Source organism: Diadema setosum, chromosome 19, assembly GCF_964275005.1.
Source record: "Diadema setosum chromosome 19, eeDiaSeto1, whole genome shotgun sequence".
Taxonomy (NCBI): domain Eukaryota; kingdom Metazoa; phylum Echinodermata; class Echinoidea; order Diadematoida; family Diadematidae; genus Diadema; species Diadema setosum.
Genome location: NC_092703.1, coordinates 5,575,777 through 5,595,335, shown reverse-complemented (window position 1 = coordinate 5,595,335; position 19,559 = coordinate 5,575,777). Strand labels below are relative to the sequence as shown.

Genomic DNA, 19,559 nt, shown 5'->3' with positions numbered 1-19,559 from the left:
CGGTCTCCATTCTGCACGTTTCAGACGGCGTATATTATCTTTTAATGGGAATCGTGAAAATAAGAGGGTAATCTAATGTTGATAACGAGTCTCTTAGGACCATGGCGTGACGTAAAGGCTAACTTGTCATATGATTTTAGAGATATTGTTTACCTTTGGGAGCAGTGATTAAAAAATGTTCGAGTTATCACATTTGATGCATATGTGTAGGTCAGTTGTATCACAAAACATCCTACCGTATAAACATTTCACAATAAGCCTCAAATATAAGGAGATGTCACTGTTTTTAACCATAACTGCAGACGGCTTAGCCTAGAAACATTCGTATTATAACTATTGTTCGCATTTGGAATATACTTAACAATGCTTAATATTGGCTATCATGATTCAAATTCTTACATTGGTTGTTTCTATCACTAACTCACCTTTTAGAACTATTTTGAAGCACTAAAGCTGTTTTTTTTTTCATCTGCAAATGCTAAATAATGCCTGTAAATCACTTAAGGTATATTTTGAGTGGAATAAAAATCTTTCCAATCTAAAATGCAAAACTAGAAACATGCGCATACCATGATTGTGTAATGACATCGAACGCATGATTACCAACTGTTCCAGAAAAATTGCATTACTATCATGTACTCAGTTTGGCATATCGATATCTGCAGTATCCTTATTACAATATTATTAGTTTAATATCAAACCTATTGCTATAAGGAAGGCCTTCATTTCCTTCACTGTTAGCGACTGAACAACAACACTGAAAACATGAAAGCAAAGCAGAAACAAACAAAACAAAATAAAACAAACCATAAAATTCCATGAGAAATAATCATGGCGCAAGAGGTCGATATACACAAATAGGAAAGGGGGTTTGATTTATTCTAATTCCTTTATTGTACCAACACACAAAACAGTTCTTGAACATTGCCTAATAAACGTCTACACTGGTTATGCTCGGTCTACATGGGTGTCGCGCATCTTTCGGTCTCTTGAGAGGCCCTTATGATATCGATGTTTCGCAATACAACAAATAATCACCTTTTATCATTAATCTTATCTCAAATCCAGAGATGATTATTTGATTAAGTTTGGGCAAAGGGCACCGAACAGGACATAGTTGATTGATGTCCCGCCCAGCATAGTTTTAATCTTTATCAAGAAAATAACTAACAACAACTCGGAATGGGTGCTAAATGAGTCTCACTGACTGGGAATTCGGTCAGACGACACATTGCAGCTGAAGCCAAGAACGTGTGCATTGAGACACTGTCTCTAGCCAACTGAAATAGTATAAGCAATAACCGGTGATAACTGTCAGCATTCTGGGGAAAAATGAAATTCTGTGAAATCTGTGCCACCTGCCTCTTTCTCTTTGGACTGGCTGCAGATATGGTGGCCAGCCAGGGTGGAAAATTTCCGATCAAACTCGAGAATGGTGGTTACTCTGACGTCCTGATCGCTATCGTCGAGGGCGTCCCGGAAGACGACACCTTGATCGAGAACATCAAGGTGTGTATCATACACCAAAAGAGACCACTTGTCGTTTTTAATGTCATGGTCTGCGTGTGTGTGTTGTTGTTGTTAATGATAACGATGACGATGATGATGGTGATGATGATGAGCTAAAACATATTTCCCGTGTGCCATGCTGAATTGTCGATTTTTGCGAAAAAAAAAATGAACACATTCTATTCCTAAGAAATGTGTAATATAGATAACGCTGTCCCGACACGATTTTGGTTAGGTGACGACGAAAATAGGAAATATTTGGAAGAAAAAGCTTCACCGGAAGTACTACAACCACAGAGCATACCCCTTGTTTTAATTGTTTGTTTGTGTGTTGTTTGTTTGTTTTTACATCTAAATACATCCATTTTAATATAATATCGGGCCACACAGCTGTATCCATCGCGGGATGCATTGCCACTGTGAACACGATTCGATCATCACGTACTATAGCATAGTTCTACGTATAATACCCACCACTGAACGGAATGGGATAAAAGTCGGCATACCGACTTTTACTATTTTACACTTCAAAATCTCAAAATACTACAGAACAACTCATTATCTCGGCAAATTGCATCAGGCAGACAAGTTTCTTGGTAGAGCTTTCCGATATATTGTAAGCAGCTTTTAGATGGTGGAAAATGCCTTCCCAGTAGGCTACATCGCTTCAGGTTTGATGGTCTTTATTCCATTAATATTGGGGAGGTATCACGGCCTAGTGGTTTGTGCACTGCAATGTCAATGATGAGGGCAAGGGCTCGAATCTTGGCATGAGCGAAAATTGGGACAAAAGATGAATAAAGAAAGAAAGAGAAAGATGATGACGATGATGATGTGTGTGTATGTATGTGCGTGTGTATGTGTGTGTATTTGTGTGTGTGCTTTTTGGGTGTTTATTCTATTTCGGAGATATATCTCGGTGTAGTGGTTTGCCAACTACACTGTCAGTGAGGTGGATACGGCATCGGACCCTGTGTGCAGGAAGATGTGGGATAAAGAGAAAATATAGCTCTGAAGACTTTGTTTTACTTCATTGTTGAACATTTGTTTTGAAGGACAATAGTTAGATAGCTGCTGACAGTGAAGGCTATAACACTCATTAAGACGAAGACGGAATATAAAGTCAAGCCTAACAATCTTCTGCAAAATAATTTTGCAAATGTCAACTGCACATGCATATCTTTGTCTGAGGCAGTTTATTGCCGTCTGTTATAATACCAAGAAATTTGATGCATGAAAACAATCGGATATCTTTCATAGCTATAGCAAAGTGTACTTCTGTTATAGACTGTGCTTATTCTGGATTCTCCTTGATATAACAATTATTGTCAAGTTACATTCACACCAATGGCAGTATTGCAGCCACGTAACTAGACAACTCCGTCTAGACTGGTAGCATGGATTGTCTCGTGTACCTCTGATGTGTCTTACCGGAAAGGGATAGGACTCATGAAATGCGTCCCAATCGGATAATAGTGTTAAAAGTGGAAAGATTCATGCAGTCAATTCTTAAAAGGGCTGTAGGGTGCCTACAGTACTGCAGGTGGGGATTCATGTTTTGAACATTCCTAAGTGAGATACTGAAAAACTTCTTATGAAATACGAAAGAGCATGTAATTTTAAGAAGGATTCAACATTCATTTGATGAAAATTGTTTTTCAAATGGCTGAGATATCCAAAAGAGTGATAATAATAAAAGACTACAGGCCACGCCTTTTATTAGGATCTCTTTGTTTAACCTTTTTTTTTTTTTTTTTGGATATCTCAGCCATTTCAAAACCGATTTTCATCAAATGAATTTTTGATACCAATTAGAAATGCATGCTCTTTGACATCTCATAGAGTGGTTTCTGAATATCTCGCAAAAACGTTAAAAGGTAAATCCTCACCTCGACCAGAACTGTACACACCCTTTAAATTCCAGTGCAGTGTTAAAAGAGGGAGTAAGTTTTTCTGGGCACAAGAATGGAAACTTGATTAAAATGTCAAATTTCGCTAATTATTCATGAAACAGATAATGAATTTAGTCTATATGAATATGCAAATAGTGAATAAATGATGGCATCCCCTCACAACTTGCCATATATATAATTTATATAGTTTGTACATAAAATTGTGAATGATTTTTTTTTTCTATTTTTTATTCAAACGCCACTGTACCCAGTCTAAAATCCTGATGTATCTAACTGATCATCATTCTGTCGTTATTCAACCAAGAATAACATTATGTTTCACATTTGAATACCATTAACATTAAATTTTCATTTTTTCTTTTGTGCAGTGCTCAATCATTAGGTGATGACATCATCATTTCACTCATTTTCATATTTTTATCAACAGTACGAGAACTGAAATTAGCGAAACTTCACAATTTCACAACTTTCCTAAATTTCATCCGATATTGATCAAAATATCATTGTTGTACTCGTAAGATTTTACTTTCACCTATACATGGACTGGAACTCCTCTTTAATTCCTACTATTTTTTATTTAGTCTTTTGTTCTTATGCGTACATGTTGACAAGGAGTTTTCGCTTGATCATAAAAGGGGATTAAGCACTCGTATGCAGAGCACAGTCCACCTTCCCCATTTAATTCATATGTGCATCATGGCTACATTTTAGCATAATTATTATGAAGAATGGGTGATTTGACGATTGTAATCATAATTTGGATCGAAAGACGCGTCTCTAAGGAATGAGAATGTAGGTTTGTGTTGGGTACATCACGAGACCGTATAACAATATGTTCTCATATTTCCCTCAAGCTCTCGGCATTGACTATCAGTTGGTCTCAAATTATTTGACATCGTAAATTGTAGGCCTACTTCTGGTTAGGGGTTTCCCTACCTCCAAGATTTTGTCAATCAATTAATTCCATGCTTTTTATAAATTATCATACAGTGTCATAGTTATTCCTCTCCATCTCACTTTCCTGTTTTGTTCCTCTACGTCACCTACTTCCGGCAACCTTGTGACATTGCAGGAGATGTACACTTCGGCATCAGAACTTCTGTATAACGCCAGCAGACAACACGTGTATTGGAAAGAAATCAAGATCCTCGTTCCCCCGACATGGTCTCCCCAGGAGCACTACGGTGTCGCCAAAACGGAGACATTGGAGACCTCTCACATAGCCGTGCACTCCGACAGTCCAAGGGGCGACGAGCCATACGTGGATAACCCTTTCGGCTGCGGCCAACAGGGCATTCTGACTCACATCTCGCCAAAATTCATTTCTGACAAGCGTTATCGCGAGGAAAGATTTGGTCCTACAGGTAGGCCTTAGTAAAATACTGGGTGTTCGCGTTATATATATTTCGAACTTTATATTGATATATAGACCATACTTCAACAGATTACCATGAAAACCGTCTGCGTCCCAGCAAATAAAAACGCATAATGGCCCGAAAAGGTGGTACAATCTTTGTCCATGCTGAACCATGGAGAAAGACCGTAGTTTTGTATGGGGCGTCAGGTGCAGCGTGGCCTATTTTGTTACGAAATCAGTCATTTCGTCGACGGAATGAGAGGAAATAATACCATTTCGTAACGAAATTTGCCATGCGACACTTGGCGGCCAATAAAAACCTACGGTCTTTGTCCAAGGTTTAAACCATGGACAAAGTAAATGTACCACCTTCGTGAATTCGGGCCGATGAGTTTTTAGAAAGTAATATCGTCCGAAAGAGAGAAATGGGAAAAAATTGAGATGGAAAGTAAGAAAATAAGACGCAAAGCGAATGCCGTGATCGATACGGTGTTATATTGATATTCAAGAATTTATCGCAATGAAACGCGATAAACAAGCCAATTTGTAAAAATGTGTTTGCTGGTATTTCGGAAAGTTGTGTGTGATGACAGGATAACCGCATTTTATTTGTAATGCTCGTCTCAGCAAATTTCGTCGTCAAAACACAAATAATCATGAATTGCTTACAGGATTCCACGTATCGTTGTCGACATCATTTGTTGTTGTTGTTGTTCTGCAGAGAGCGTCCTGGTGAGAATCTGGGCGTATTTTCGATGGGGCTTGTTCGAAGAACATTACGACGCTGCGCTCAGCGAAAGCGGCGTTGAACCGGCGTACGATGCCGGTGGCACTTCGCTCGGGACGCGTTGTTCGGCGAACATAGAGGGCGAGATAATGTGGCCGGACTATACTCCATGCAACTATGGAGCTGGCAACAACATGGGATATTCATCTGAGTGTCGCTTCGTCCCTATTGGCGGACAGACTGTTACGTCATCACTTCTCTTCGGAACCAAAGATTTTCATATTCCTACCGTGAGTTCACATCTGCTAGTGAGCTCCCCGTATTGTAACATACTCTAGAATGTCCTCATGTATTATTTTATTTGCACTCAGAAAACCGTCATTTATTCTAGATACCAGCCATGAACGTGTTGAACGAATGATTGTCATACATAATTTAAAAGAATGCCTCATCCAGATAGTTTTTGTGTGGTAGGCATATATGTTCATGCTTGGATGGACAGGAGGCATTATTTGCAAGAGCACAAAAATTGCCAAGAGGCAACTTCTCAGAGGAAGAAAATGAGTGAGATATAGGGCCCTTTCTAATAAATTGCATTGCATATTCTGTATTTCCTTGATATTGATTGATTTAATTCTACAAAAAAAAAAAAGAAAGACATACATACATGAACAAGTTTTTCATTGCTGATACATGTATATTGATGTTGCAGTATCCACATGGACCTGCGCAATAACAGTCTCCGAACTAAAGTGTATTGCCGTGCTTAAAATAAATGAATGAATGAAATGAAATGAAATGAAATGAAATAAAATAAAATAAAATAAACAAACCGTTTTCAATTCAAAACAGGACATAAAAATACAATTTCAGACAAAATCAACATTATTTTGCAGTATTTACAGCCATATTTTCTCACTGTTAAATCAACAATGATGATAAATCAATTCAAATCCAGCAATTTAACAAAACTATACATGGGTAATGTGCATCACATTCCGCTTGAATGATATGCATTATAAATCATTCACTTGACTGTGTAAACATTATAACTCACATTCCTCCTTTAAGAAAGTACATAATTATACAAATAACTCATTATACAACTAGAATATGAAATATTTCTATAAAATCCCTGTCAGCCTCCCTCTTAAAAAAGACATATCACAGGATTCGCAATTGCGGTGCTAACCCAGCTATTTTGCAGGGCCAGATAGTACCGGACTATTGGTGGGGCTAGCCCACTTTGGCAAAAACGAGTGTAAACAGAAAGTGGACTAAGGATAGTCCCGTACCAACGGTGGGGCTAAGGCCCCCCCCCCCCCTTAGCCCCACCGTTGGTACGGGACTAAGCAAAAATTTGCAAGTGTAAAAAGCCCTATAGGTCTAGCTTTTTGTTTGCTTGTTTTTTCCAAGGAGCTACTCACCTAGTGCCTCCCAGTATCGGATGATCGTTACTCTCTAAAAAATATCGAGTGAAAATATTCACTCTTAGATAAGTGAATACAAAAAAGTGTGAAAATAGACTGAAATTGGAGTGAAATTTGAGCGAAAATGTTCAGTTTCACTCATTTTGGAGTGACCTCAAGGATCACTCGAAGATTTTGAAGTGATCCTTGTGGTCACTCTAAAATGAGTGAAAATTGAGTGAAAATTAACATTTTCACTCAAAATTCACTCAAATTTCACTCTAAATTCATTTTTTTTTTGTATTCACTCCTTTAAGAGTGAATATTTTCACTCGTTTTCTTTAGAAAGTACTTTGCTCATATACATGTATTTCATCACTGTTGTGCCCCTCCACCTCCTCTCTCACGTTTCCCCTCTCTTTTCTTTAGTATTCTTTTTCAAAGTTGACTACAGTACTCGAATACTTGTATCTGTAGAAGCCCTTGAAAATAATGTAAAATGACCCAAGTATAGTGGGTAATCTTCTTCCAGTTCTAATACACAAACCAAGCCCCCATGAAGATTTGCGTAAACATGTTTCTGAATGACAATAATATAGTATTACTACCCCACTAGTTATTAAATTGTTCTTACTGATACTACTACTACTACTACTACTACTACTACTACTACTACTACTACTACTATTGCTACTACTGCAACTAGTACTCTGTGATTACTACTACTACTATTACGACTACGACGACAAGGACGACTATTACTATGACTAATATTAGTATTATTACTACTACTACTTTTACCACTACCGTAGATTAACGAATTTTGCGACGATGATCCAGAGAGTCCAAATTTCCACAACGCGGAGGCGTTAAATCTTCAAAACAAGCGATGCAGTAACCTCGCCGCCTGGACGGTGATGAGGGAAAAAACCAACGATTTCGACAACGGTCCACAGGTGGTGACGAACACTACACCTATCTTTACGGTCATCCAAGCACCGCTGTCTCGCAGCGTTGTTCTCGTTCTCGACAAAAGTGGCAGCATGTCGGTAAGTGCATGTGGCGCAGTGAAGTTGACGAAAATGTAATCAAACACGGTATGAATCAATGAATGACCACGAATAGAAGAAAGGAGAGAGGGAAGGAAGAGACGGATTAGATTCATTTGTCAATCAAATAATCACTTATCCTGTCGCGGAACTGATGATATTTATATGAGATATATGAGCGGGATGATTATGAAGGAAGGAAGGAAAGAAAAAAATGAATCAAAAGATATATGACTGCATCGATTGATTATCTCATTAATTAATCAAATAATTAAGTAAGTAAAACTGATAAATCAAACTTGATTAATTATCTTGATTGAATCAATTAATTATTGAATATCTTATCTGATTAATAAATCAATTCCTTCAATGAACCAATAATCTATCGTGTAGATGTGGTTAGATTTGTGCTAGTCATGCTGCTTTCAGGAACTACTTTAAATCAAAATTTAAAAAAAAATGAACAAGCAAATCTAATCTTGCATGCTACTAACAAACCGATATGTTTGGATAGTTTCTTGCGAAATGAAACGATGACGTGTAGGGTATGCAAATAAACGCCTCCAGTCACGTATACACGCACAGATATCACGAAGCTTATAGGATCCTATCGTAAGGACAACATCAATGTGGAAGACAACACATTCAATTTGTGTGCGTGTTTGTGTGTATTTATGTGTTGGGTGTATGTGTGTGGATTTGTATGTGTTTGGGTGTGTGCGTGTGTGGTTGTGTGTGTGTGTGTGTGTGTGTGTGAGTGTGTGTGTGTGTGTGTGTGTGTGTGTGTGTGTGTGTGTGTGTGTGTAGAAATCCTTTGGAGATACATTCTTCTGAACTCTTCCCTCTGTTGTCTTTTCATCTGCGGTAGACGAACGAACGTTTCACCAAAGTGATATCAGCATCAACCGAATACATTCGAAGTATCATTCCTCTAAAGAGCCAACTGGGCATCGTGTATTTCGACAGCTATGCACATGAGGGCGCTGAACTCACACCAATTGTCAACGACCAAACGCGGGAGATACTGGTGAATTCACTGCCCCCGACCAATGGGGGCGGTACGTCGATCAGCAGGGGAATACAAAAGGGCATTGAGGTATAAACCAACAGTAATCTTGTCTGCCCAATTGTTTCTGAAATGGATGTATGCTACATAATGCACTGTGATAGACGTTGCACTGAATCAACTTCATGTACTTGATGAATGATCAATAAAATCAACCAATAGCAATCATCAAAGTATGAACAAAAGCCAGCGCAGGCCAGTCCGTTAAAGGGATGATAGTCATGTTGCTTCAGCTTTCTAACGTTGTTATGATGCTGTTTTGAGTAATGAGAAACCTATTATGAAATGGAAAGAACCTATAAATCTAACAGGAATTAAATGTTTATTTCACGAAAATTGATATTGAAATGGCTGAGATAGCTAAAACAGGCGCCCATCTTTTATTAGGATCGCTTTGCTTTACTTTGTTCTTTAAATATCTCAGCCATTTCAAAACCAATTTTCATCAAATAAAGTTTGGATTCCTCTTAGAATTATATATTCTTTAACATTTCATCCATTTTTTTTAAGTATCTCGCAAAAGCTCAAAGCTGAATCCTCACCTCAACCAATACTATTATACCATTTATTTACTCCTTACATTCTCTTATGAAACCTCCAAGGTACTAGGTGAATGTTCTCCTGGCGGCTATCTTCTGATTCTCAGCGACGGGATGGATTATAGCAACTACGTGGAAGACAACCGAGAGTTAATCGAATCGTCTGGAGTTATCATTGATGTCATCATGATAAGTGACGCTTCATCAAACGATATGAGGATGCTAGCCGAAATGACGCTCGGAGATTTCTATTTCTGTGCCGATAATGGCACCGGGAACTGTCTCATTCAGGCCTTTCAGAGCACCATCACCGAGCGCCCAAATGTCGCTGGGCAAACCACCCCTGTACAGGTAAGCCCTTGCTCTGTCTCTTCCACTTTTTATTAAATGCAGGCTTGAGAGGTTCCTTTCTTTCTTGTTTCATTGATTAACCCGAGCATGTATGCCGCAAATTTTCATCATTGCTACTACTAAAATATTCATAATTAGCTCCAAACTACAAACGTGACTCCCATGATTTACAACTTTACAAGCCAAACTTTGAAACGAGTTTTCTACCGCTTTCACGTGCATATGAAAGACGTTCACTGTACAATTGCCCGGGGGAGGGGGTGGGTGGAGGTACAAAATTCACAATGAAAATGAATATACATTTTTATATTGAACTGATATAGATATACAGCTCCGACGTCCAGATCCAGCAGAACGTCGACCAGGAGATCGTTCCCCTTGTCATCGACAACGCCCTGGGCAACGACACGGTTTTCACGGTTACATGGACGGGGAGTAACCCAGTAACGGCAATGGTGACCGGATGGGAGGGTACGCGGATTGACCACAATGATCCGAGATATCACGCCGACAACGCAAACCACATCATTTCAGTCACATTGCCATCCGCTGAGGTACACTGTCTTAACACACGTGCAATGGGAGTGTGATAGAGGCTCGTCCAGCCCTAGTGATTCCAATCTCTTGAAGACTTCTTGGGTTGCATATGCGCAGTGGATCAATCTATAGGGTTGGGGGATGTAACAGCCGTTCCCTATCATTCCTCCCCCGCCCCACACCCCCCCCCCCCCCCATCCACAGAGAATTAATCTGAATATGCCTAAATACTACGTATCAATGTCGGATTAAAACAGAAATGAAGTAGCAATTACTCTCTCGTTAATTGATGAATAACATGCTTCAAGAAAGTGTTCAGATGGAAACATTAGCATTTTATACGTAAAGTACATTTGCCCATCCCAAAAAACAACAACAAACTGAGAACGATGTTGCCCTTTAATATGTATCTTTAATTATAAAAAAAAAAAGAAAAAACGGCAAAGGCAATCATACAGAATTGTAGAATGTCACTGTACACACTAAGAAATACGGGTTCAAATTTGAACCCCAAAATTGTTCCTACACAACCACCCTAATGGGTGCCAATTTGCACCCTTAGGGGTGCAATACGCTGAATTTTGAACCTGCAGGGGTGCGACTTTGCACCCTCAGTTTTTGTCATGATTGGGTGCGAACATGCACCATAAACATTAATACATTGTGAATTAAACATTTGGACGAGTACCAAGGTTATACTCGTAAGATCAAACTTACACTCTAATGGATATGTTCGCATCTTTATAGGTACGTATATAAGAAATTTGATTTTCTACTTGCATAATTGAAGGTACAAATGTGCACCCCAGGGTGTTGGTATAGGGACAAATAGGGTGCAAATTTGAACCTTTATTTTCAAGTGTGTAAGAGGAAAAAACCTTAGATATAACAATACAAATGAATACATTCCAAAAAAAGATGAAAATTTGTCAATCATATATCATGATGAAATAGCATAGGTCTGCAATGTATCATCACCTTGTACATAATTTGTGTAATGTGATTTTTATCGGTTTGATAGCTTGCCACGTCCCTGTTCAACTGAATCTTTCATGTGGCTGTCTTTGTTTTAGTGTATACAGTTTATTCAGTAGGATGACTTTTAGAATTTTGAGCTTCCATGTCAGTTACATAATTATTGCAGCATACACACGGTCGATATTATTTAAAACGATTGGTTGTAACCACAAATTTGCCTGTTTGACCCCTTTGCGGTAAATGGGTCCAATGAAATGAAACCTAACAGTTGACTGCTAGAGATATCGAGGAGCTGATTGATTTTCATCGGGTCACAACTGATTCTAACATCAGCCACTAACGGCGAGGTCTCATGATGGAACGGGTTTCTGACCGTGCGGTGTTATAGATAGCCAAGAAAAATGCAAGTAACGAGCTTGAATCTGCTAACCCCTTGAAATCAACAAGCAAACAAAACGCAATTCCAAGCACGAGAGAAAACTCCTTTTTAATGCAACGTCAGAATAGCAGAGAAAGAAGTATTTCTATTCACCTTTCCTACACTGGCAAGAAAAGGTACAAGTTATACCATGAATTTTAGCACCTTTCCGAGAGTCCTTTACACTGATTACTGCTGGCATTGTAACTAAGGTAGTCAAGTCGGCACAAATCAAACCTTTTCTTTTTCTTCTTCTTCTTCTTCTTCTTCTTCTTCTTCATTTTTTTTTTCTTTTTTGGAGCTGTGATTACAAAGAATGCGATGTAATCAATGAATAAATTGTTCATTGCTTTTACAATATTATTTCCTGGTGTTCTTACCTATAAACGAAACACGCTTGACTGTGCTTCCATTTAGCCCGGTCCGTGGAATGTGACAGTCATAAACTCTCAACCGTCCAGTCCGGCGTACGCAAGTGTTGCGGTGACGTCTAAACCAGCGTCAAGCGAATATTCACCTGTTACCGTGACAGTCATACTTGGTTCTACGGTGAGAAACTGATTGAACGAAGGTTTTTCAGTTTTCTGTTAATTATGTCTCTTAGAAACTATTAAAGGACAGTCGTTCTGTGCATCATATAACATAATAAATGTATTCACTTCGCTTACGTAGGTAGTGCGAAAAAGAAGACAAAACTAATGTTAAAAAAAAAAGACGTTTGTTTTGAACGTTGTGGAGACTATGGATTTACCAGTTTTGGAAATATGGACAGAGGATTTTTTTTTTTCTTTTGGGGAAGCAATTTCTTTTTAAAGTATCTATTTTTTCAAGTGTTCAAAATGTTTCACTCGGTCTGTCCCTTCATTTTCGAGATATGTGTGAATTGAAACCAGGGATATCTAACCACAAAGTGATGAGCTATACTGTCAATAAAACGGTCTTGGGAATATAAGCTTGCTTCCAAAGAGAAGAAAAATTTCAAATAGCTCCAAACATATACCTATCAACAGTATGCAAAAGGGGATTTTGCTTTTATCGCAATGCATGTCAAATCAAGAAAACTCGTGTAACGATAACACAGGATAACGGATCACGTTAACTCTTCTTTTTCTTACAGTGTTGTTTTACTTTGGTTTTTTTTTCTTTGTCTGTTTGTTTGGTGCGTGTGTGTGTGTGTGTGTGTGCGTGTGTGCGTGTGTGCGTGTGTGCATGTTGTTTGTTTTGTTTTTTGTTTTTTTTTGTTTGCAACAGGCGGTCGATTTTTCTACTACACCAGCACTGGCAATCTACGCCCAGGTTCAGCAGGGTTACGAATCCGTGGCCGATGCTGACGTTGAAGCGATCATCACTGATGAGCAAGGAAGAAAGACAACTATCTCATTGCTCGACAACGGTTCAGGTTTCACAAACAGACTCAATACTATGATACTCTATTTGCAATGCCATTATAAGACGATTACTAATATGCTCTAAATGACTAAATGAAAGAACAAACATACCTCACCATAAATATTTGTGACAACCAGTATGGTGTGGTGATGATATCGTAGTGAGATGGAGACTTAGACTTATAGGTGTTTTTTTTTTTCTTATCAAGAAACCTTTGAGAATGAAGAAACTTTCCTAACATTGTCTTCGATATCGGCACTTTGATTGCTTTTTCAGTACTGTAAATAGAACTTTGATGATAATTATCTTTCCACTGATATCATCATTTATCGAAGGAATATAACATAAATTCGAGAATTTCTGTTCCTCACTCAATTTTTAGTCATCTACTCCCTCAGCAATGCTCAGCATCGAACTCCTTTCATGAAAACCTTTCGTCTCGTAGCAGTAGGTTGTTTTGTTTTGTTTTGTTTTGTTTTGTTTTTTTTTGGGGGGGGGGGGATGGCACCGCTAAAAGCGCTTGATTCAAAACGGTTTCTCTATTTATTGAATGTAATTATGAATAACACGAATGATACCAAAAGTACTCATCTTCCTGCTTACATTGGTATTTTGTAAAAAGTTCACAAGACATCTATACACTTTGAGTTACAGGGTTTCGCTTTATTTAAGTTACTATAATAGACTTTGTTCCCTATCTACCCTAAGTTGGGAAAAATAAGGAACTTGAACTTCTGCACACGACAAATATGTGACGAAATCTTGATGATGAAGTGCAAGATTTTTAAAACTGAAGACAATCCCTCTTTTAGCATTCCAGTTCATCCATTCGTTCTTTTGCGTTTTTGTTCATAGGATCGGATTTAATGAGGGCGGACGGAGTGTTCTCTGCCTACTTCTTACAGTTTACCTCCAACGGAAGATACAACGTCAAAGTAAATGTAGTCGGATACGAATCGGCAGAAACTGGAGACACCATCGGGATAGGTTAGCCTACGTTACATTATATAGGTGTAATTTTACAGTCAAATAGAATTCGCATTAAGAGAAATCGGACAGTGCTGCATTACAGAGCCTATAATACATTAAAATAATAATGTGACAAAAATCCAGAAAGCAAAAACCAACTTGACTTGCAGCGCCAGAGTTGTGTTGTGAAGCAGTGTAATCGTTTTATGAAGGACATAAGGTAGAGGAACGAATAATATCACCTTCGTGGTATGCATCCTTTTTGGTCGTTATTCTATTTCCCCTTAATCTATTTCATTACAATATTCGCTCCTATTATAATTATACGGTCCTTCGCCATGCTTTTGTTGGAGCTCAAAACCACTGTCTTGATCAGACAGTCATACCAATTATTGATGATGATCTGGGTGTATAACGGCAGGTTATGTGGCTCAGTCGGTAGCCCGTCTGCCTCCTAATACAAAGGACCTCGGTTCGGTCAGGGAGGTGCTTCACCCCTTCACCTCCCTGGTTCAATTCCCGTGTCTCACTGAGCAACGTTGTGTGTAATCATGCACATCTGATACATAGTAAGAAATGAAATCACCCGTCCTCGGATATATAGTCACAACTCACAGCACGTAAAAGATCCCAGTCCACTACATACAGTCATTGCAAAGAGCAGGGCACACGCCCAGTGAAGTGGTCCACCCACATACCCACGCCAGAAAACTTGTAGCAATAGTCATAAAACGGTATATTTTTATCAACCATGCAGGTACATTGTGCTATACAAAGAAGAAAAAAGATATTTACTCTGACGGCAGTCAAAAAGGTTTTTATTTCTATGCACTTGCCGTATCGACCCCGATTTTTCTCTCCTTTTCATACTTTCCAGCAAAACGAGATGTCACAGCGGAAGAAGAAGAAGAAGCCGTGCCGTCCTTTATGCGCACTGCATCTGGTGGTCTGTTCGAAGTGGCGAACTATCAGCCCAACGCCCCTGACAGTATAGCGCCCTCTAGAATCCATGATCTTGCCTACACGTCCTTCTCCTATTCCAACAGCACCATCTCTCTGACTTGGACTGCTGTAGGGGACGACCTCGATCAAGGGACAGGTAAAAGAATGCAGACCATCCTCAGTATGGTAAATGATCTTAAATTATCGAAGTAGCCGTCTCAGCAGTGTTAGCGCTGCTCTTCAAGAGGATTGTGTCAGGGGAGCAGGGTTTAAGCTATTGGACACTTGATCAGGAGAATCTCAGATCGAGACCCTGCCGATTGAATATCCTTCAACAAGATATTTCATCCAGTGTGCCCCTCTCGCCCCAAATGCATCAATCAGTACACTACAATGCATGTCAAATAACATTGACTTAAACTAATAGGAGATGCTACCCTGACTAGGTCCTAAATTACACAAAAAAAAAATAGTGTGGCATGCAATCATGGCAGTGTCGGTACTTTATTTCAGTTTGCTATGTCATATACTGTAGTTTGACTCGATACAAAGTGTAGTACCTTTTGAATTGGCACTGAAGATTCTTCAGCGGAATGCATGCATATAGGGTTTTATTTATATAAATGCCTTTTTCTGCCCCATATTCCAGCAAGCAGGTATGAGCTCCGTTACACAACCACCTTCTCCGTGATCCAAAACAATTTCACCATGGCACAAATCGTCTCAGAGAACCAAACTATAATTGGGAATCTGTCATCGATTGCCCCCGCTGGAAGTACCGAGTCGATCACGATCGAGCTTCCGGCTCGTGGGATGGACATCGTCTTCTATTTCGCTATCAGAGCGTGGGACGAGGCGGATAACGTTGGAGATAAATCCAACATCGCATCCGTCTCCATCCGGTACATCCCAGATCCCACTCCACAACAACCTACCCAAACTGAACCATGGAATATCGAAACGACGTCTGAAGGAGAGGCCGAGACAACAGAACCTCCTCCGACGTCGGAGCCTCCAAATATCGCTCTCATTGTCGGTTGTTCCTGTGCCCTCGGTGTCGTCCTCTTGGCCGCCGCGGTGGCTGTGGCGTGGTGGTGCAACGCGAAGTCCGTTAAAAATGCCAACGCAAAAATCGAGCCCTCAATGGAGAAAGAAGTGACACAGTACGATAATAATGCTTATTCCATTGAATAAGTGTCTTGAAAAGATATCATTAAAGGAGACTTCTGGATGATTTTTTTAAAACTTTGACATTTGAACGACTGTAAATTGATTATACTCAATACATAGTTTCAGAATTTATAGTAATTGGGACGAGGAATAAGATTTTTTTTCAAAATTTATAAATTGCAATGAACAAGGATGGTGACATGGCAGTCTCGCCATAAGAATGCATGAGTTGGGGCTCAAGGAGCGGAACAAAAGAAGGCATGCATAGATTCTACACAGGTGAACTTGTTTAGCAAGTGGTATTGTAATGGAATTACACTGCTACATTTCTGAAATATTGAGCTTCGCGCCCATGTCTGTTCTTCTGCTATCAGTACACCTTAAATGTACTCTTGTGCTATGTGTACACATTAAATAACTTATAATGATCTTCTGCTGTTATTACACCTTGAATATCATGTGCTCTTCTGCTATTAATTGTACATCTTAAATAACATGAGTTCTTCTCTTCTAGTGTTACAACTTTTAATACCATGTACTCTTCAACTATTATTACAACTTAAATAACATTAGTTCGTCTGCAAACATTACACCTTATATAACATTTACTCTTCTATTATCATCACATCTTGATAACATGTGTTCTTCTGCTATTATTACATCTGAATAACGTATGCTCTTCTGCTATTATTACACCTTAAATAACACGTTTATTCTTCTGCTATTGTCACATCTTATCAATGTGTAGGCCTACTCTTCTGCTATCATTTCTACCTATCAGTGGAATCTAATCAGTAGTTGAAGTCACCCGAGGGACATTGCAATCATTACGGATCTGATCGGGGTGATAAGTAAACCATACGCAAAGCCGAAGGGTGTTCCATTTTTATGTCGTTTGGAAGTAATGCGCAGAAACGCATTCGAATATAATAATGGTGACACAACAATATTCCTCCTCCAACAGTAAAAAGCTCCGGTCTTGTTTTCTCACTGGACTCAGGGTCAGGGTTAGGATTTTTAGGTTTAGTATAATGTGATGATTAGGATTAGGGTGAGAGTTATGTTTGTGGGTAGAATTTGTGTGTATTGTTTACATCCACAATAAATTTCTTATTATCCCACCTTCTGCTTATGTATTTATACTGTTACGCCGTTCTTCACACCCATTTGAATATTTACAATCTGAGACGTTGTTCTCCCAATGTCCTTACTTATAGTAGGTTATAATACTGTTGCAACATGTGGCCTTTCTGTATTTTATTTAGTAACACTTATTTGATCGGATTTTTCGTTTGTTTTAATCGGTTTCCCCAATTATAATATGGTCTAAAAAAAAAAAATCTGTATTTCATAGTTACCCTAATCTGATTTATCACGAAACCTGCGGCTGTACAAGCTTGCTTTCACGCAGGCCCCATCATATTTTTTTTTCGCATTATGACCACAGTTCAACTCGTATGTATACAGACCTTGTGTTTATACCAATGCAAACTTTTGTACATTCCCGTGAAGTCTCATCTAAGTTATGTTTTTTTGAATAACTTTTGTATTTATATACTTTATTGTGATATGGTCATATGTGAGAAATATGAAAATAAATTTCATTTCATTTCATTTCATTTCATTTTTTATTTCATTTCCGGCCAAACCATATAATATGACATTGCATATACACAAAGTCAGTACAAAGTAACTTTTACACGTCCAAATGAAATTTAAATACACGTCTTTTGTTTACATGAAACAAAAAAAAAAAAAAACATATTTTGGTAGAAGAAGTACAAGGACAAAATGTGACTGAATCATAACAAAGAAAAGGTCGGAAATGGAGGGGACTGCTAAAAAGCCAAGCTTGTAGAATGCAGTCACCTCGGAGTCGCTTTATAATAGTAATACACGAGACATTTTAACATAATCCACGGGAATCAGAACACAAAAACGAGTACGCACTCAAACGCACACACATATAACACAGTAACAAAGCAGCTCTCTTACATACACGTGGAAAGGATAAAAAGGAGATAGAAAGGGACAGGAAGACAGAGGGAAGGGCGAAGGAGGAGAGTATTGGGGGTCGATGCAGGACACAGAAAGTTGTCTTCATAATATGAATGATATAACATAATGGTTATGAAATAAAGTAAACAAAATAAAGGCGTTAGCAGCAAGAGAAATCAGTTAGGAGCTTTCAGAATGCAAATCCCCACTAATATAAGAAATAACAAGCATTTTCTTTAATTTTAAAGTAAAAGTGTTGAAACTTAGAGATTCTTTTATACTGCTGTCAAGGGAATTCCAGAGTTTATTTCAATTTCATTGAAATGAATTGCAATGAAATCTATGTTTGGCCTAGCGTGCGGAATTTTCATGGGAGCAATTGTGGCTATCGCAAATGTCTTTATATAATCAGCCTACTGTAAAGTATGTTTGTTTGATATATGTGGTATGATAGAATAGAGTCTTCGATGAAGGTGAGAAGGTCTGATGAAGTATGTAAGAATTTGGTAGAAATGTCATAATATCGTACACCATGAATGTAATATTTGTCGTGCGACATCGCGGGGTCGGTGAGATGCAATTTATAATTGAAGTCATTCGAGGGGGCATGACAATTGTCACATGTTTCGCTTTTTGCTTTATTTTGTCATTTCTCTTCAGTGATCACTAGCTATAGGGCTCTTACAGCCATTATAATATCATATATACTGCATTATATATATATATATATATATATATATATATATATATATATATATATATATATTTTGCAAGCGTTCCTGCGTATCTGTGAGCTATGAATTCTTCTTTTAAGCCTTTGATTCAGTGTCACGTATAGTTTTTTTTTTTGGAGTGAGAGTTATGTTCCTTCGGTTTTGGCTCTTCATTTTGCAAATATACGTTAGGACTATAAAATACAATTTTATATGCAAGGAGCGATGAGGCAGAAATCATGGAAGTCCTGAGGGGACATCGTAAAACACTTTTGTCCATAAGGTTCACAGATGTTTCACAATTAAGTATTCACACAAATTGAGCTAGGGTTTTGATTTGATTTGATTTTATTGGTTCCTGCATTATATCATTGCTCATGCAGATACATAAACATATATCATATACATTAATGGTACCATACATATAAATGGATATACATGAACATTAGTTGCTAACAAAATGAGTTTTTTTCATTACCTTTAGAATATACAGCAATACATTTCTTCATTGCCTGTACATAAATG

The 19,559-nt window shown here is 38.3% G+C and overlaps 1 protein-coding gene across 1 annotated transcript; it reads left to right on the top strand.

Annotated features, from left to right (window-relative positions):
* Positions 1-1,305: 1,305 nt before the first annotated feature.
* On the top strand, positions 1,306-16,347 carry LOC140242929 (calcium-activated chloride channel regulator 1-like). The gene is made up of 12 exons (XM_072322676.1): positions 1,306-1,509; positions 4,495-4,786; positions 5,501-5,796; positions 7,728-7,964; positions 8,833-9,060; positions 9,633-9,920; positions 10,244-10,474; positions 12,271-12,402; positions 13,105-13,252; positions 14,098-14,229; positions 15,089-15,310; positions 15,803-16,347. The coding sequence occupies exons 1-12, from the start codon at positions 1,333-1,335 to the stop codon at positions 16,345-16,347; spliced, it is 2,928 nt and encodes a 975-aa protein (XP_072178777.1). The 5' UTR covers positions 1,306-1,332.
* Positions 16,348-19,559: the final 3,212 nt, after the last annotated feature.